Source organism: Labeo rohita, chromosome 4 (genome assembly GCF_022985175.1).
Source record: "Labeo rohita strain BAU-BD-2019 chromosome 4, IGBB_LRoh.1.0, whole genome shotgun sequence".
NCBI classification, from domain to species: Eukaryota; Metazoa; Chordata; class Actinopteri; order Cypriniformes; family Cyprinidae; genus Labeo; species Labeo rohita.
In genome coordinates, this window is record NC_066872.1 from 36,196,021 (window position 1) to 36,216,925 (window position 20,905).

Genomic DNA, 20,905 nt, shown 5'->3' on the forward strand with positions numbered 1-20,905 from the left:
GACAGAACAGCATCCTGTAAGTAAATGAGCGAGACGACATTTACATTTACACTTTATTAAACAAGCACAATGTGAGAGGATGAGAAACACAGTGGTGATTTATAGTTTTTTATACAGTTTACAGCAATGGAGAGACACCCAGATAGAAAGAGGGGTAAGAGGAGGTGTACGAGACAGATGTCAGACAAAAAAGAGGGATCACAGACATTTGTGGTAGAGACAGAGAGAGAACGAGCAAGCAAAGGAGAGATCAAGAAAAACGTAGTGCAAGCAAGCAGCCCGAGGAGAGGCTTAGCAGTGTACTGCATGGACAGTCTACAAATGCTTTAAAATGTTTTCATAAAGAAGAGAGTAAAATTGATCCACAATAATTCTTTATATCAAAAATATATCAATGGGTCTATGACTACATGAAATAGAGAAAGCACATACAATATTAAATATTTACATTTTGTATGTGAGTATTCGTCAAATCCTTATATACACAAAAATTTAGTCCCAAACAGTCCGAACATGAACGCAACGTTGACAGAACATTGCAGCTGTGCAGATCACAGAGCCGCAAGGTAATTCCAATGTTGTTAGGATGTTGGTGACCGCTTGGGTGAAGTCCCTGTGGTAATGTACAGTCTGATTGTTTCCAAGTGCTATGTGTTGATGTGCTTATAGAGAGAATCATGCACTCCCTTCGATCGCTCCCGTCAGTGGGATTTTGGTTTCTTCTGTAAAAATGCAAAACGTAACAACTTGAAAAAGGTGCAAACAAAAGACAATCAGGCCTCTGCGAAGTCGTGCTAACCGCTTTGCATCGACCGTTTCTGAAAAACACAAAAAGATGCAAATGAGGATTAAGTATAAGAATTTGACAGAAAAAATATGACAGAAACACTTGATATTGATATACACTACCAGTCAAATTTTTTAAAAATGTTTTTAAAGTCTCTTCTGCTTACCAAGCATGCATTTATTTGATCCAAAGTACAGCAAAAACAGTACATTTTTAAAATATTTGTACTATTTACAATAACTGTTTTCTATTTGAATATATTTTAAAATGTAATTTATTTCTGTGATCAAAGCTAAATTTTCAGCATCATTACTCAAGTGTCACATGATAATCAAGATATAATTCTAATATGCTGATTTGCTGTTCAAGATTTTTATATTATCAGTATTTAAAAAGTTGAGTACATTTTTTAGGATTCTTTGATGAATAGAAAGATCCAAATATCAGTATTTATCTGAAATAAAAGCTTTTGCAACATTATACACTATGCCATTCAAAAGCTTGAGTCAATATATTTTTTTGGGGAAAGAAATTATAGAAATTAATACTTTCATTTAGCAAGGATGCTTTGAATTGATTAAAAGTGATGATAAAGACATGTATAATGTTATACAATTCTATTTAATAATTGCTGTTTTCCATCAAAGAAACCTGAAACCTACTCAGCTGTTTTTAACATAATAATAGTAAATGTCTTTTGAGCAGCAAATCAGAATATGAGAATGATTTCTAAAGTGACTGGAGTAATGATCAGCTTTGAAATCACAGGAATAATTTACATTTTAAAATACATTCAAACAGAAAACAGTATTTTAAATACTAAAAATATTTCAGAGTTTTACTGTTTTTGCTGTACTTTGGATCAAAATGTAGACTTGGTGAGCAGAAGAGACTTCTTTAAAAAACATCAAAAACTTTTGACTGGTAGTAAATATATACACTTTTTTCACATCTAGTGACAAACCTGATGTTTAAGAGCTGCTCTGCCTCTGGACTTTTGAGCCTGTGGCAGGACCAGACTCCTCGCTGTGTCGTTTTCCAGATGTCTGAAGGGTGCTGCTGTGTAGCCCTCGTCCTGAGAATGAGATTTAAAGATTGTAATGCTAACTGTAAAATCCGTATTGCATTTATTGCCTTCCCTCTGGTTAAATGTGAAGGTCATTACCTGGCTGTACAGCAGGACCAGATATCTGCTGTGAGTCTTGTCTGTAGCACATTGTGCTACTGCTGTTGGCAAAGCCTGTGACATACACAATCATGACATGTCTTGCATATAGAAAAATAACAATGCTGGTGAAATTTAATGAGAGACTGTTGATAATTGTAGATGGTGTTTATACCTTGTGGTGGCATGCTTGTTTGGTGGTCTCCTTGTGAGTAAACCATCGTCCTGCTGTGCCATTCACCTTGAGAGGTGGGTGGCATCTGATAGCCTGAGATTAATTTAAAAAAATTATTTAATTAAACAGAAAATTTAAATTAGCATAGCTTGCATAAAACATGGGGAAGTTAGGGTGTGTGCATACCTGAAGGTGCAGTGATTTCCTTAGTCACGTCTCCTGTTTGAAATCCCTTTAAGGTAGTGGAATTCTCACCATTTCCATTAGGGTTGGACGGCACTGTTGCCAGCAGTCCTGTAGGGGGAGAGGCATCAGTCAGAGAGGAACATGCTGCTAATTCAGGCATTCATTCATATTCAGTAAAAATCAGCCCTCAATATTCAGAAGCCTGTGAGTTCATAAGGATTAATCACATAGGTAAAAGACTTTTGCAGTTTGACCAATGACCATCAATACATGTTGCAGACAGCCTAGTCAGAAAGTGACGTGGCATATTCTTTTCGTTTTTGGCTTACCCAGGCCACGGTAGCAGGACAGTTGCTGGTAGATCTGTTTCATACGCTCTATGTTGAGCCGGCTTGCCTCGGCGTGATGCACCATGGGTTTGGGGTAGTGTACACCGATTATACATTTGGCTGCTTTCTGGACGCTTTCAGGAGCATTCCAGGGGTCGTAGATATACTTGGCTGGGAAGCCTCTTAACACTGGCAAATATCGCCTTCAAGAGAAAAAAGACAGTAGATTTTATATTTATGTGATCTTGGACCACAAAACCAGTCTTAGGTAGCATGGGTATATTTGTAGCAATAGCCAAAAATACATTGTATGGGTCAAAATGATCCAGAAATCATATTTTGTAAATTTCCTGCCGTAGATATATCAAAACTTAATTTTTGATTAGTATTATGTATTGCTAAGAACTTAATTTGGACAATTTTTCTCAATTCTCAATATTTTCTCAATAAAAATAGCAACTGGTAGCACCGGTATATAACCGAGGGCAAACATTTCACATTATCGAATTTATTGGCGCCCCCCATCATTTATGTTATATTAAGCCACACAAGTCTTAATACCCAGGGTTCCCTTTAATAACAATTTAACTGTTGTTGTTTTCACTGCACAGTTCTAATTTACCGTATGTAGTCTCCGTTGGGGTCAGTGCGGCGGCCGAAGCCCACGGGACAGTAGCAGTGGAAGAACTGCTGGAAGAAGGAGCTACAGGACAGCCACATCCAGCTTCCTGCATTGACACTCCAGTCTGCATCCAGCAACAGCTCCTCAAAGACCTGTGAAGACACATACATGTGAGTACTGCCACTGAAAGTCTGTCATATTAGAAAAACATCTAAAATGATCACAATCATGAGTTTCTCATACTTTCATGCCCTCCTCCCAGCTGATCCACAAGTCTCCACGGGTGAGGAAACAAGCGACTGCGTGTCGGGCTAGATGGTGGATCCAGCCCTCTTGTCTCAACTGGGTCATGATGGCATCGATCCAGGGAAAACCTGTCCTGCCTTCAGCCCACTTGGCCAAAGCCTCCGGGTTTTTGTCCCAAGGGATCTGCACACAGATAGGATTGCCTTCCATCTTGTCAAAGCGTGGGTTGTTGGTGGCGGCTGTGTAGAAGAATTCACGCCACAGTAATTGGCCGTAGAGGGACAGCGGAGGTGAGCTGTTCTTTTTGACCTGGGTGGAAAAGTGTAATTAACTCAGAGTTATCATTCAGCTAACTTTCTTGTTTAACTTTAGCAACATCATTAGAGGTACAATAAGATACACGGGATGACATGCTGACCTTCCTGTAGAGGTCTGTGAGTTTGAAGTAGAAGAGTCGACAGGAGAGGCAGCCAAATCTTAAATAAGGACTGAGGCCAGTAGGACTGGCCAACAGTGAATTGGCATTCATTCTTGGACGTTCAAAGTTGGCAACCCAAGCCTAGAACAAAAAAAATTGTTATAATTACATTCATTAATTGTCATTAATTACATGCGCTAATCAATAAGGATGACCAGGGGCCAGTTTATCTTACAACATAAGATTTCATTCTGTGATGTGTTGTTTAGCAAGGTTTTTTTGTTGTATTTGAGTCTCTTATGCTCAGAGAGGCTACATTTATTTGATCAAAACTACAGTTAAAACAGTGAAATTGTTGTCTTTTGATTAATTTAAAGGGATAATTCACCTTAGAATTAAAATTCAGTCATTAATTACTCTCCCTCATGTCGTTCCAAACCCATAAGACCTTTGATCGTCTTCACAACACAAATTAAGATATTTTTGATTAAATCTGAGAGCTTTCTGACCCTGTATAGACAGCAACACAACTGCCATATTCAAGGCCCAGAAAGGTAGTAAGGACTTTGAGCATCGAAGACTGACACACAAGAGAAGAAATTGCTGAATAAAGTCATATTTTTTTTAATGCTTTGTGCACAAAGTATTCTCGCAGCATCATAAAATTACGGTTAAACCACTGATGTCACATGGACTATTTTAATATTGTCCTTACTTCCTTTCTGGGCCTTGAGCGTGTCAGCTGCGTTGCTGTCAATGCAGGGTCAGAAAGCTCTTGGATTTCATCAAAGATATCTTAATTTGGGCTTACGGATTTGGAACAACATGAGGATGAATAATATATGATAATCTTGAAAGCATTAATTAAAATGGGTCAGATAATTAACAACTCACTGTTTTTAAGAAAATGTGGATTTCTCAGTTTGTATAGTTTGTTTAGTTATATTTATAACATTTAAATCCTACAGCTATACATGTGTGATTTAAAGAGTGTCTCCAACCTTTCTCTCCAGGTGCCTCTCCAGACGAGTGAGGGCCTCTGTTTCTCCTCCAGGCCACACAGCTGAGGACAGACCTTCTGTGTCAAAGCCTGTTCCAGAAAAAACATCAAAAATTACCCTTTTTACAGTGAAGCTTTCAAACATAAAGACCCCATGGTGTTTAGGTAAGTAGTTAAATATTAGCATTTTAATATAAAGCTATTTTTAAAAGATAGCGGACTGACCAAGCTCTTCCAAAGATGGAACCCCGAACTTCTCATCGTGGTCTTCAGAGACCGGCGTGGTGCACGGCCCCATGACTTCTGCTGTGATGGTCTCTGCCGGGGTCTCCACTGCCTCCATCCTGCTGATGAGGGTCTGGAAGCGCTTGTACGTGAGCGGAGACTGGCCTCCATTCATCTCGATGATCCTGAGTGACGACAATCCACCAGTGAGTAAGAAAAAGAATCTCAATTACAGTTGACTCTGCCTTAAAAAAGTTACTGGTCAACTGTTGCTGTCAGCCATATGAGACAAGCTTTTGATCTTTTCTAACATCAGTCCGCTATGGTAGTACTGTGCATTTGAACAGGGTTTGAGTACAGAGAATTTTACAATAAAACATTGCAAATAAAACAAACAAACTAATTATAGACCAAAAGTTACAACACAATGAAAGTGATTTAGAAGTACGTACTTGTCTAGATCGTAGAGCGTGTGAGAGATGCGAACTATCACCTCCACCCCTGCCTCATTGGCCAGCTTCTTGATGGCTGCGTCTCGCTCCTTTCCAAATGGCTCTGAATCGTACTCGTAGGACAGACGAGTAATGTTCCACTCCTGGATATGTTACAAAATCATACCCTTAGGGGGCGCAAAATATTTTCTCACAGACATACAACAGTGAAAGAGAGAGCCAAGTCACGACTCGTGGAGGATTAAATGGAAAATGTCACATTTAAAGAGCACAGCTTTTTTTGCTTCAGTCTTATTCTTTCTAACCTCGGAAATTTCATAAATCAGAAATTATATCCTAGTGCAAGATTATTACTATGTTGAAATCTGTTCAATTACCTTAAAGAGCCTGGGGAAGACATCGGTGGGTTGGCCACGGATAACGAAGAGTCGTGAGTTGAGTTTGCGGAGGCTGGCGTCCAAGTCTTCCAAACACTGCAGTAAAAACCTGAGCAACAAGAGACAAGATGTGTATTTATAGCCACATACTGACAAATAATATTGTGCACATAATATAAGTCTAATAATTTAGCAGTTATATTCACAATAACAATTGCAGTGCTATTGCACTGTGCGACATAATATATAGAAATGTAAAACATTTTAAAGAGGGCAAGGCACTGAACAGGTATACAGTAAAAATAGTAACTATCTGCTAACAGAATAATTGCTATAATTCTAGATTATTACTATATTTTGCACATTTTTTTAACAAAATATTGACATAATCTAATTCTCTGTGATGTATTTAATTTATTTATTCATAAACACTCAAACTCTGAATTGATTATAATGATGTTTTAACTTACTGAAAAATTATTTCATATAAGATATTAATATGCTATTTAACTACTTTTAAATTTGATAAAATGTGTCACAATGGTAATTGGTTAATTACTCTCATTGAAAAATAGGAGCAAAACATACAGAACGATTGAGTCAGTTTGGCACTGTTAGCATGATTATGACTTGCACAGCCATGCTTGCAGTGAAAGAAACTGCACAGAGCTGCCCTTAAAACAGGCTGTCACCCTTATATAGCTGTCATTATGCATGTACAGATGCACTCCAATGTCCTCGAATTTACTTTTCTAAGGTTGCTACTAACTGCTGTACACAAAATTGAATACCTTTCGAAGTTTTGAACCTTGAAAAAATCGATTGTTTACTTCAACCTCAAATCTTGTAAACAAGATTGTACATTTACAATTATTGGCCCTTGGCATGGAGCACCATGCTTTGAGCCAGTTGAGCTGTAACATTTAATGAATAAACTAGTGGTGCTGTCCTGTGTAAAATTCACAGTCTGAACGCTGTGGGTGATAATGTGTTGCGAGGGTTTTTTATGTGGTTAATGATCGCTTGTTGTCAAAAGAGGCCAGATGAGTCTCAGATGAATACTTTCAGTCTTATTCTCCCATTGGTAAATTGGGTCATTAAATGAACCACGTCATGTGAGCAATTTGTTCGCACAATGTACAGAACATTTTATTTCCGATGTAGTGCTGTTGAAAAGTAGTGCAGGAAACCCAATGGATCTTTTAAAATAGCTAGCAACAACGAACTGAAGAGCACTTAGCCATGATGCAGTGTGTTATTGACCTAGAAACCCAGTTCCTGTTGTCTGCAGGATCTCACATAACCTCAAGAGCTGAGTAAGTGAAAAACTCCAGTCTCCAAAGCTAAACTCTCCTCAACTGCGATACAACTTTGGATAAACCTGGCCAAACTATACATGATCTCAAATGGAAGCTCTCTAAAACGACATTATCACAGTCAGACAAAAGAATGTTATGTTATTTGCATTTTGAGGATTCCTGTCTGGGTCTCAGTGCCTTAGTGACACTATCTTAATATGACAGTTTTTCATAATCTTTAGTACACAAACCATAATTAATTTGACATATGATAGTCATGTTTCTCTCTGGACTGTAAAACTAACCATAAGATGGTTATAAAGAAAGTAACTTGTTGCTCTACAGCGTGACCAATCAAATATTTATTTAGTGTCACATGGATTACTGTTTGACAATGATTCATCATTCTCTCTGATAAAATTACCAAAAAAGCAAGATGGATGAACTGAATATAGTAGGAGGGATCTAAGAAATGTTTACTCCTTGGCATGGGATGTTTTTTAACTTGGGACATATGTTTGAAATAGATAACCATTCTGATGTCCCTTTAATATTATGGCAGGCTAGCATGGGCAAGAATCATTCACATTTATGCAATTTGTCATTATTTTTACAATTACGAGTGGCAAATTCTGGGAGAAGACCGATAATATTCCTATACTTTCTCCATGAAATCTCACAAATCTCAATGATATTTATTAGTATAATGAAGTTACACAACAAAATTTCACGAAGGCTACATTTATTTGATCAAAAATACAGTCAAAATAGTACTACTGTTAATTATTATTACAATTTAAAAGGTTTCTATTTCAATTATATGTTAAAATGTACTTTATTCTTGTAATACCAAAGCTGAATTTTCAGCAGCCTGTTCTGTTTAGTGCTACATGATCAAAAATAAATCGCTATTTCTGCTCAAGAAACATTTCTTAGTATTATCAATATTAAAAATAGTCGTGACACTTAATTAGTTTATGAAAATTGAGCGTTCATTTAAAATCAGAAATCTATGGCAGGGCTCAACGCTAAGGATTGTACGTCTCTCACGCTGGCCCCGGGCCATCGGGCACTCCTTATTGTCGAGCCCTGTATGGTAACATTGTAAATGCCAAGTTCTGTCATGAAACTCTAGATGGCGCAGGCTGATGGGTCGGTAACATAAACTGATGATATTTACAGCCCTAAACTACTTGGCACAAGCTGAATGGTTCATGTTGCATCTGCAGCCAATAAGCTTGCTGCTTTACATTTAATAGCTGTTTAGCATTCACTACACCATTTTTCAGCGCCCTGAAACCCTCCACCTCCCTAGCTCCACATGTATGGATCTGCTACAGGTTATTATATGTGCTATTTCTGCATATGCAGTATGTCTTAAAAACTCACAGTACTGTATCAGCTTGTCAGCATGTATTGGCAGTAGCAACTTCCTGTACTTAATTTACAACATCAGTAGCAGCAATTCAGCAGCGTAGCAGATCTATTTCGCCAAGACCAAATACATTAACAATGTTATATGTGACCCTGGACCACAAAACCAGTCTTATATTGCATGGGTATATTTGTACCAATAGCCAAAAATACATTGGATGGGTCAAATTTAGCGATTTTTCTTTTATGCCAAAAATCATTCGGATATTAAGTACATTTTGTAAATTTCCTACCGTAAATATATCAAACCATAATTTTTTAAAATATGCATAGCTAAGAACTTCATTTGGATGACTTTAAAGGCGATTTTTGCACCCTCAGATTCCAGATTTTCAAATAGTTGTCTCTCGGGACAAATATTGTGTTATCCTAACTAACCATACATCAATTGAAAACTTTCAGATGATATATAAATCTCAGTTTCTAAAAACTGACCCTTATGACTGGTTTTGTGGTCCTGGGTCACATATCCACTACCCTGCTAAAATCTTCAGAGAGTTGTCATTATAGAATTGTATTTACTGTCACTTCTGATCAATGTAGTGCATCCTTGCTGAATAAAAAATAGAAAAATCCCAACTAATCTTACTGACTCCAAACTTTTAAGCAGTAGAAAAAATGCCTAATGCAGTCCACATGTACCAATATGGAGCTACACAATACAAACTTTAATACATCTGATTAGAAACAGCTGTGTTTAGACGGCTGACGAAAAACTCTGACTAGCTCAGCTAATACAGTGGGGACCAGAGGTCTAGAAATAGTTCAGAATCTGAAATGTTTCTTTTGCATCATGTAACATTTCTGATGTTTTCGAAATCCTGAAATGGATAAAAGATCCCAGATTTTCAACATGCTCTCAATTTCAGACCACACTGTATGTCAGTGTTTACAAATGATTCATGCTGCACCGAAACATCTGTCCTTTAATTTCGGTACTGTCATACGATCCTGTCTGCTCGCGGGAAACGTTGTCCTCGACACGCAGTCAGTGATAATGTGTAAATCCCAGTCTAAGCCATAGGCTCCCTCTCTTTGTCATTGACTCACTGCCGTATGATTGGAATCAAAGACAGTTTTCTCCCAGTCGTCTGACCCAGTGACACACAAACAGAACCCGGGGCAGACAGAATACCACAGTATCATATTATATGGCAAACTGCATCATTGTTGAATGATTGCAGAGATAATATAGTGCATCAAGTTCAAATGTGAAATTAAAGCGCATCAAGTTTGTGGTGTAGGTTAGCAGCCAGAATCATGGATGTGCACTATATGTGAATTTATTTTTTATTTTTTTCTAAAATCAACTAGTCAATTTACCAAAGCCATGCATAATTATTCAGATTTTAATCACTTGTCCCTAATTAGACAGATTTTACAGAGCCAGTATGATATACAGTATATACTCCAACAGCAACCAAGCGTTTATTAGTTTATTATTTTATATCTTGTAAATATTACCATCAATCTTTCCCAGGTAATGTAAACTAGGTAGGTCCTAGCAGAGCCTATTTTGATTCCATGGCAAATAAAGTAGGTCACCACAGCTGAGCACGTTACTAAGCATTTTGTAGTAGTCATTATGATCACCCTCTATAACACACTGACCCATTTCTGTTCGCTACACAATGGAGATGCAAGAGGGCAGATGAAGGCAGGAGACACTGAGTGCTGTTACATCATTACACAGCATACAATCAGATCACCTGTGTCGTTCATCCAGCAATAGGCCTCGCTTCGCATGTATGCCATTTATACTTTTATAGAAATGGACACGCATGCACACACAACACATATAGAGATCGGAGCTTTTTGAATCAAGCACAGATGTTTATCATTTACTCATCCTAATGTTATTCCACACCCATATGACTTACTTTCAAAATTGAATCACGAAAGGAGATATTTATAGAATGCCCAAGCTGTTCTTTTCCATACAGTCAAGCATGATTTTATGTATATTTCATCATTGTTCTGTTCATCACTCAAATCTATTATAAGACTTATATATAGTGATATTTCTTTCGCCTTTTGTTGCGTTTTTCAGAACTCCTTGTGTTCTATGTTGGAAAGTCAAACTGTTTGGAACGGAATAAGGGTGAGTAAATACTGACGTGTTTGTTTATGGATAAACTATACCTTGAAGAGTTTAGGAGATGTAAAGTAAGCAAGCATGGGTTTGGAAAACTGATGTAAGGGTCTGTATTATGTAATGTTGCTTGTAGTTAAAGACACAAAACGGATTCTAATGCATTTGTGTCACTTTTTGGATGTCTTATTTGAAGAAAAATGATTTATTCTTTAAATGGAATGCATTTCAATAGTCTAAGTATTGGCAAAAATATACCTACGTGTGCTGAGCATTTAGCAGCAACTCACTGACAGTTTAGGCTTATCGAGTATCATTTCCTGCACATGACTTCACTTGGAAACGGGGTCAGAAAAAGTTCACAAACACAGATTAAAACATTTTGGTTCCTCTTTGCAAGCTAAAATGGCTTGGTTCAAGTCAGTGTTTTAAACACTTTGTCTTATTGCGATTTCATTCAGAAACCTATTCAGAAACTTGCTTAACCAGTCAGTAGACTCTACAATTACAAAGCATGTTAGTTTCTCTTTAGTAATTCAGATATTATGACATAATAATAGATACTCTATGGCAAAGATATGCACTGGCTGCAGTCAGTCACTCGTTTTATCTCTAACCAGTCTATAAATCCATTAATTGATCACTGATAAACTGCAAACACTTGTGAAATAGCTTCATTAAATAAACGTCTATAAGTCTAATAGAGGTTATGCTATATTATGAAAACGTATTTTGATAAAGCACTTTGATCTCATTGATTCACTTGACGGTGAAGCATGTGCTTTTGATCTGCCCAATATTTAATGTCATGAGACAAAGGTTATTATCAGGACAAACTCTTAAGGACTTGTTTTATAAGATGGACCCAGAAAAACTTTTACAATTTCTTTTATAGAACCTTTTATAAAATTTTATGTACACTTTGTTTAATAATTGTTTTTTTTTTCTTTTTTTTTTTTGTATTGTGTACTACTATCTTTTTTTAAATATATAATCTTTGTTTGCCATGAAATAGCCTATGAAGCTGATGTGCCAATAAACTTAAAATCAAATCAGATCTTTGATCTCATTGCGTCCTTGCAATGATGTCCATTGTAACAGAATAGATAGAATAGACTAGTAGAATTGTAATAGATTAAACAGATTATAATAGAAAACATTAGAAATGCTAGAGTAGAATGAATAGAATAGAACCATCATAATAGAACAGATAGATTACAGTAGAATAGAATGGTAACACTTTACAATAAGTTTCCATTTATTAAAATAAGTTAAAAATGAGGTAAACTACGTTAACTACATTAGTTAATATGAACTATCAATGAAAATATAAAGCATTTATTAATTTAAGTTAATGTTAATTTCAACATGTATTAATATGTTATTTAAAAAATTAATACTATTTAATGGACCTGAGTTAACATGAACTAACAATGATCAGTTGCATTTTTACTAAATAACATTAACAATGAGCAATATATTTTTTACAGCTTTGTTAATGTTGGTTAACGCATTAACTAATGTTAACTAATGTAAAGTGTTAGCTATAAATTGTGTAAAAACAGATCATTTTTACTAGACTACTCCAAATAAGATTTTGCAATCCATTATAAGCACATATGTGACTCTTGACCTCCAAGCCAGTCTTAAGTAGCACAGGCATATTTGTAGCAAAAAAAAAAAAAAACATTGTATGGGTCAAAATGATTGATTGATTTTTCTTTTATGCCAAAAGGCATAAAAGGTATTTAGTAAAGATCATGTTAATGTTATATTTAACCATAAATATATCAAAACTTTATTTTTGATTAGTAAAATGCATTGCTAAGAACTTTATTTGGACAACCTTAAACTTTATTTATTTATTTATTTATTTATTTTTTGACACCCTCAGATTACACATTTTCAAATAGTTGTATCTCGGTCAAATATTGTCCTAACAGCTTTTAGATGATGTATAAATCTCAATTTCAAAAAATGTACCCTTTTGACTGGTTTTGTGGGCCAGCGTCACATATGTTATCATTTGGCGTCCCTATACATTTACCTCCACCTGCTGATCCCGACGTTCGAGGATCCGGCGAACCAGGGGTCGAGGATGTACACACAGCGGACAGTGTGCGCTCCCTGGATGGAGTCTCTGAGTGAAGGATTGTCGTGGAGCCGCAAGCCCTTCCTGAACCAGTGGACTGTATTTACCACCATTACTCCACTTCAAGTCCCTTCAACCGTTTGTAGTATGCTGGGGTGCTACGAAACAGACCTCCTTCGCGTTGCTCTACTACTCACTCCAAAAAAGAAACTTCTTTCAAAAGCGTAAAAAAGACAAATAATCTAATAAAGTCACTATATATGCGCGTTCAGTTGATTCTGGATTATATCCGGAAAAAAAATAATTAGCCTTGCTCTAACAAAACACTTTCCATCATCGTGTATAATGATTTGGAACACGACCACAGTTGAAGCATTGGGGCAAGCGATGGTTAGCCGCGCAACAGCCGAATACACGACCGGCTTTAGGACCAGGACGCAACACAAAGTACACTTCCCTGTTGTATAACTTGTTTTTCTGAATTACCCCAAATAATCAACAATAATGTACATGTTTTATATCTCGCCTGTAAAGCAAGTTGATTTGTGAGTTGAGATCTGAAATCTGGAAGCGTAGTCGTCCAGTTGAAGTCAATACGGAGTCGGAGATGCCAACCCGAAATCAGCGCGATTATGTAAATATTAATATTGGAACAAGCTCCTCGTAACCGCGTTACAAGCAACTGTGGCAAAATAAACCAATATCCCGAATGAAATGACACCTCATATTATATATTCAACGTGTCTGGGTTGTTTTCCTTAAACGTTGCGTCCACTTGTAAATGTTTTCCAACGGCGAAGGTTCCATACACTTTCTGCCATGCAATTCAGTCGGTCGACTAAACTCCACCTAGTTGATTGCGCACATGAAATACCGCGTTCTGTTTGGTCAAGCCCTAGTGTGACGTCGGTGATCCACAGTCACGTTCCTTTGGTGTGATTAACTAACATTGTAACCAGTTACACTTTATAAAGTCTTGTTCGTTAGGTATTGCAATGAACATTACTTTTGATATGGTTTCTGTTAATATGCATGTTATTACAGTGTTATTGTTTAGAAAAAAATCATTTAATCACTCATTAAATTATTAAAATGATTAAAAATCGCTGCATTTGCAAACTGTATATATAAACATCGCAAGGCTTGATTTATACATTGCCAACCCATAAAGACCCTAAAGGACTTCAGTGTTTAGTCCTCGAAGTTGATTGGCCAGAGCTCCAGTACCCGGATGAGCACATGAAAGGCGACGTGAGCTCGTGTCAGTGCGCTGTGTTTTCCTGAAGCAAGATGGCGCTGTTGAGACGTGCTGTTAAAATCACATTTTTTACAAAAAGTGTTGGCAGACATTTATTTTCGGGGCTTTTTTACTTTCTTTACAATTGACGGCATTAGTCTTCTACGTAAATACAATTCTGGGCTCTGTAAGATGTTAGAATTGCATTTTGTTTACCATTTTGTTGTTGATTATGCTATTTAACATAGTCAGTATTTACTTATGTTGCAAAAGACAACCTAATAATGTTCCCTTAAATTTGTTTACATACCCCTTTGGTAGTTTTAATATCATGTGTTGCCTTATCAAGCATGAGTGACTCGTCCATGTTTTTTTTACAGTTCACTGTTCATGGAAAAAAAAAGCCTGTGGGTACTGTAAGCTCTTTGCTTTCCCAGCATCCTCTGCATATTTGAGTTTTGATGCTCCAGCATCAATTAAGGCTTAAGATATTTTTTATGTAATCAGAGAACTTTCTTACCCTACATAGACAGCAACGCAACTACCACTTTCAAGGCCCAGAAAGGTAGTACATTGTTAAAATAGTCCATGTGACATCAGTTCTTCAACTTTAATGTTATAAAGCTACCAGAATACTTTTTGTGCTCAAGGAAAACAAACCTCATTCAACAATTTCTTCTTGAGAGTATCACGACGCATGCAGATGTGTGCACTTTTGTACAAGATAATTATGTATAATTTCAGTTATTTTGTGTAAAAGTTTGAGCACAGCTGCATTTATAGACTATTATTTGTTATTCATTAGTAATATCTAATATGTGCATTTTCAAACACTGCTTAAGGCTTGTTTTTTTCGAGCCCTCTTTAAGTTCAAACATCAGTGGATAAGCTTTGATGTGCTTTGATAGAAGAGCATAGGTCAGGGAAGCATCAGAAGAGGTCTCGTTATTAAAGGAAAAGTTTACTCAAAAATAAAAAATTGCAGAAAATGTACTTACCCTTAGGCTGTTCAAGATGTAGATGGGTTTGTTTCTTCATTGGAACAGATTTGGAGAAATGTAGCATTACATCATTTGCTCACCAATGAATTCTCTGTAGTGAATGGGTGCTGTCAGAATTAGAGGCCTGAGGGTAAATAAATTTTTAGCAAGTTCTTATTTTCGGGTGAACTGTTCCTCTGTTTAATCTTATTTTAACTTGTGTGCATTTACACTGCTTATATAAGTCAGTATGTTACGAAATATTTGTTACTCTGTTATAAAAGTATTTACAAAGTTAATTTTGAACGGATCTGATTCGGAATAAATGCTAGTCAAATAATAAACTAAATGATGCTGGTAAGCAGATCAGTTTTTCAGATACTGCCTCACTGTTTGAACAAGGATGAGTTAGTATATCCACATTCCTAGATGTCAAACGTTCATATGTTTAATCTATTTAAAATGCTGCATTAACATAATGCTACTAACATAATTTATATCTCGTAATGTTTTTTCATTTATGTATGCATGCTGCTGTTTCACCCGAATGGTAGCTTGAAAAATATGTGAATGTATGCAGTTACTTATGCAATTTATCACTAACCACGTAACATGAACCGTAGTATTTGTATAACCAAATTAAACCTTCCAGATGAGGAATGAATCAGGAGACCTAGACTTAATTACACATTTCTTATTCATACTTATTCTTTTTATCCTAATATTACTGTAATGGTTTCTGTGTGTCCATAAGATGGGATTTTTATGTGAGTTATACATAGGCACCAAATACATTCTCGCCTATGTGTTTCCAGGCAACAAGCAATCATAGAAGAACATGTGAAGGAGAAATCTCAATTAGGAAGGACAACCTCTGTATCCCAGCCTGCCGCTGCTGCGCGCTGATTTATTCACATGCACCGTGCATATTTAAGGTAATTAATATAATGTGCAGAATGGATGAAATGTGAAAAGAATAATTATGCTTATTACAGCAAATACTCAATGTGAGTTAAATCAGTGCATTTAATAGCATAAAACACTTTAGTACTAATATTATTAGTTTATTTCTGTTTAAAAATGTTTTATTGTGTATATTACTGATTTAATGAGAAGTAAATTAGATAAGGATTAGAAAGTTTTAATAACAATATTAGACAGTGTTGCAACGCAGGCTCAATGTAGTTTTTTTTTTTTCTTTTATGCAAGGCTTTTCTTTTTTTTTGGTACTAATCTATGTCCTTATCCGTAAAAAGGGAATGATGGTTATAAACAGCATGTTTTTCTGCTGTGAACACTGAACAGTCAAGTGGAAATCACAGGTTCAGTTATGCAATCTTCTTGCCAAATTAATTTGCGTCCTTATTCACAAGTCCTGCTAAATGTGGCTCATCTTTCATCTTTAGTGCAAGTCTAATGTACATCTAGTGTTTAGTGATTTAGTCATTTTCTCAGTGACTTTTGGTATTATATTCTGTTTTTGTCCTGTCACAATTTTTTTATTTTTAGCCCTTTGAGTATAGAGGAATAGTGTGATATTAGGACAAGTGAGTGGTACAGAATAAAGGCTATTACTCAATATCACCTAGAGAGGGCGCTAGATACGCAGCAATTCTCCATCAATGCGCCAAACGTCGCCTACTATGCGTATTAATAATGAACTTGATAAGAAGACAGACTGCAAGGCTTCACACGTCAAAACAATTAGTTTCTTTTCACGCCAGAACACTTGCATAATTAAACACACAAAGCCTTTAAATCCGTTCTTGTATACCATGCTTGTTTCATTCCAGAACTTTTCTGACAATTCTGAAGTAATTGCCTGAGTTAAATTTTTTAGATGGATAGAGACAGATGAAAGGTGCAGAAGCTGTGCAAGCGATTGCTTTGATCTACAAATTTCAGAATCATCGCATAAACATCCTCCGGCTATAGAGAAGCATGTCGAGTTAGTAAGAGAGAAGCGTGTTTAGAAGAGATTATGAGGTATTTCTTGTTTCATGTATGTCATCATAGATATCATATGTGATCCTGGACCACAAAAAACAGTCATAAAGGTCAATTTTTTTAAAGTTGAGATTTATACATCATCTGAAAGCTGAATACAAGCTTTCCATTGATTTTTGGAATTGTTAGGATAGGACAATATTTGGATGAGATACAACTATTTGAAAATCTAAATCTCTAATCTGAATATTGAAAAAATGTCCAAATGAAGTTCTTAGCAATGCAAATTATTAATCAAAAATTATGTTTTAATATATTTACAGTAGGAAATTTACAGAATATCTTCAAGTAATTTTGACCTTAAGTACCTTTGTACTTAAGACTAGTTTTGTGGTCCAGGGTCACATATATAAGATAACTATTACTAGTATTAACATTATTGATGATTTTATAACATTATAACAATATATAAATAGTAAATAATGGATAATATGTGTTGATGTATTTAATTATTCTTTTTACAAATATGCACATACTGATAATTCAATCAAAATCTGCAATTTGCTTATATGTGATGGCTTATTTAGTTATGTATATGTAACAGTGTTGAAAACGCTAGTTTGAGACATTATTTGATTGCTTTCAAGTTTTGAAAGTGGAAATCACTCATGCAGACTTCTTTTTGGAGCCTGTTGATTTGATCACGAGTCATTTTCTATTTGCATAGTCCCTCCCTTCTTGAGAGTGAATTATATACATAGTTCCTCCTCCTATGAGTGGTTTATTTGCATAGCTCCTCCCCAAATGAGTGGTTTTGCAGTGAATGATGCAGTGGTTGGTGAAGGCGTTCTGAGCTCTCGAATTACGCACGCAAAGTTGGAAGCAGAGGCGCGCATTGGAGATATTTTTTTCGGGTGACTTAACAACACGCTAAACGAATTGTCATTCGTTGCGCGCACTTGTAGATTTGTGTTTGCGCGTGAAATTAGGTGGCAAGACATTCCTCTACTGCTCCGAGGACAGGGCGCGCCACTGGAACGCGCTTTGGGCTTTCTTTAAAATATCAGGCATAAGCCTAACATTATGAGGTGCAGCCATGGCAGGCAAGGGTAAGACAGCTGCGAGGACGCTGGAGGATTTAACGCTCGATTCCGGTTATGGTGGAGCGGCGGATTCCTTCAGGTCGTCCAGCGTGTCGCTCTGTTGCTCGGACACGCATCTGTCGTATGCGCATGGGGGCAACTGCTGGCATCTGACTGAATCCATGCACAGCAGACACAACAGTTTGGACACGGTCAACACAGTCCTGGCGGAAGACACGGAGATCCTGGAGTGCTCGGGCCAGTGCGCCAAGCTGCCCGAGCTGGAGGAGGACGTGCCGTGGAGTCTTGGAGAGGTGGAAGGCGCGCTGCGCAAAGACGAGGAGCTGTGCGTGGGGAACGCGTCGCGGGAGATCATAGCCAAGCTCTCCGCGCTGGTCAGCCGCGCTCTGGTGAGGGTTGCCCGGGAGGCGCAGCGACTGAGTCTGCGTTACGCCAGATGCACCAAACACGAGATCCAGAGCGCCATCAAGATGGTCCTCTCGTGGACCATCTCCGTGAACTGCATCACTGCGGCGCTCAGCGCGCTGTCGCTGTACAACATGAACACGGGCGATAAGTTCAGCCGGGGGAAGTCTGCCCGATGCGGACTCGTCTTCTCCGTAGGGAAGTTCTTCAGGTGGATGGTGGATAGCCGGGTGGCCCTGCGCATCCACGAGCATGCGGCGATCTACCTGAGCGCTTGTATGGAAAGCCTGTTCCGAGAGGTGTTCAGCCGGGTGCAGAGGAGCGCGCTGGTGGAGAAGGAGAACGGAGTGCCAAAGTTTTCCGTGGAGTCCCTGGAACAGGCCATAAATAACGACTCGGAGCTGTGGGGGCTTTTGCAGCCGTATCAGCACCTCATTTGTGGCAAGAACGCAAGCGGTAAATGTTTACACACTTACTTAATATAGGGTTATGTTTAGGGTTAGTTGCTTGTAATTACTCATTTAACATAACTGCTTAACCTTAAAATTAAGTTTTACCTACTGAGTCTCACTAGTAGTCAAACTGAATATTTAGAATGTGGTTTTATTAATTTAACCAATGGACTTTTTGTTATTGATTCCTGATGGTTTTTATGATGCAGTTACACTGAAATGCACCTGACCTCAGTCACAAACCTATTTTGAGGTCAGTCAACAGTTGTTCTACCCAACTACCTACTTACCTCCTACTTACTTTCTTTTTTTTAGAACGCAGTTGAAAGTGTTTCATAATAGTTGCCAACATAGACTCTTCCATGAAGAACATCCGTGGAACCTTTCCATTGCACATATAGTGGAATAGGTTCTTCAAATGATATACCAACTGAATGGTTCTTTGTGCAGCCCATAGCTGTTATTCTGTGGCATCACTTTTAAAACCCCGTTTTGGAGTCTTTATTATTAAGGGTATGATCAGATCACTGCACCACGTCGGTTGGTAACATTGTGTATGATCCCAGCTTCATAAATGATGTCTGCTTCTCTGCAGCACTGCTGACTTATTTATTTCTCTGGGAGATAAATAACTTCTGTGGGAGGACATGAGTGAGTCCCAGCAGGATGTTTGTTTTCAGACTTCTTATTCATTTAGACACTGTAACAGGTGCAAACACAACGGGAAGGGCGTCACACTGTGTGCCGCAGTACCTTTTCCCTCCACCTGTTGAAACAAACTCGATTTTGGTTTCCGCCATGAGGTGCTTAATTTGATGGCATAATCAAGGAGCCTTATTAGTAATGTTTAAGGTTGTTATCCATTTCTGAATGTGATTAACAACCACATAGTGAGCAATCAGTTTGGGCTAGGTCTTTTTTTAAGGTTGAGCCAGATTCCAGCAAGCCATAAAGACTCCTACAATATTGCTAGTCATGACGCAGCTCTAGGAGTTGTGACACACATTTTGCTTTATCACATGCATGCCTGTGCTTTCTCTGGAAGTGTGATGTGATGGAGAGTTGGGGAGTAAACAGAAAGATCTACAGAACAGAGCTGCATATCTATTTTCGCATAAACGTTGTTTGTCACAGTCATCAGTTATGGCCACCATATAAACACCCTTTTTATACTCAGGAGAGCAGGAAGCAACGGTTACGCCCATAGGGCAGATGTCAGGATTTTCTTTGTTCATGCTAATGCTTTTCAGCTGCAAAAAATGTCATTCCAAACCCATGTAACTTTATTTGATCTGTAAAACACAAAAGAAGTAATTTTGGAGAATTTAACAGTTGATCTTTTTCATGAAGTTAAAATTAATGAAGGTTGTAAGATTCAGAAAGTGGTCATATGAGTTCAGAAGTGAAAGTAAAGACTTTTACATTCACTCTAAAAAATGCTGGTTTAAAGACAACCCAGCACTGGGTGAAATATGGACAAACTCAGCGATTTGGTTGTTTTGACTTAGCTTTATTTAACTCAGCTGTTGCTTAAAATGACTATATGGCTGTCTTAAAATGAGCCCAAAATAGGTTGTAAATTAAAAATCAGACACATTGCTAGAGGCATCAGCAATAATCGAAAGTTGAGCATTTATTAAGCAATTTAAAAAATATATTTTTAAATTATTATTTATCCAACTTTAATAAATGTTCATTTAATGAACATTTATTAATAAGTGCTAATTTTGGGTTCATTTAAGCAAGAAATCTAGTCATTTGTAAGCTAGTTGAGATAAATAAACCTTTTTAACCTAAAACTTTTAACCCAACCGCTGGGTCAGAGCAACCCAATTAACATGTTTGTCCATATTTAACCCAGTGTTTTTAAAGTGTTTTTATTT

General features: G+C 37.2%; 2 protein-coding genes across 3 annotated transcripts in view; one reads left to right on the forward strand and one right to left on the reverse strand.

Annotated features, from left to right (window-relative positions):
• Positions 1 to 39: 39 nt before the first annotated feature.
• Positions 40 to 13,736, reverse strand: cry1a (cryptochrome circadian regulator 1a). The gene is made up of 14 exons (XM_051107049.1): positions 12,854 to 13,736; positions 5,983 to 6,091; positions 5,606 to 5,748; positions 5,154 to 5,338; positions 4,930 to 5,018; positions 3,929 to 4,069; positions 3,508 to 3,819; positions 3,265 to 3,416; positions 2,643 to 2,845; positions 2,314 to 2,421; positions 2,128 to 2,220; positions 1,953 to 2,027; positions 1,752 to 1,862; positions 40 to 818 (listed from the first exon to the last, which is right to left on the reverse strand). Exons 1-13 carry the CDS (start codon positions 13,009 to 13,011, stop codon positions 1,759 to 1,761), a joined length of 1,872 nt encoding a protein of 623 aa, XP_050963006.1. The 5' UTR covers positions 13,012 to 13,736; the 3' UTR covers positions 40 to 818; positions 1,752 to 1,758.
• Positions 13,737 to 17,881: 4,145 nt separating this feature from the next.
• btbd11a (BTB (POZ) domain containing 11a) overlaps positions 17,882 to 20,905 on the forward strand; it is a 142,041-nt gene continuing 139,017 nt past the window's right edge. For both annotated transcript variants that reach the window (XM_051107046.1, XM_051107047.1), the window contains exon 1: positions 17,882 to 19,026. In XM_051107046.1, coding sequence (XP_050963003.1) covers positions 18,159 to 19,026 — 868 coding nt within the window. In that variant the 5' untranslated portion in view covers positions 17,882 to 18,158. The remainder of the gene's footprint in view (positions 19,027 to 20,905) is intronic.

Coding starts and splice junctions, on each gene's coding strand:
- cry1a (XM_051107049.1), bottom strand. CDS start 13,011: ATGGTGGTAAATACAGTCCACTGGTTCAGGAAGGGCTTGCGGCTCCAC. Junction 3,417..3,507: donor GCTGGGAGGAGGGCATGAAA/GTATGAGAAACT, acceptor GTGTCTTCACAG/GTCTTTGAGGAGCTGTTGCT. Junction 2,422..2,642: donor GTCCTGCTACCGTGGCCTGG/GTAAGCCAAAAA, acceptor CTCCCCCTACAG/GACTGCTGGCAACAGTGCCG.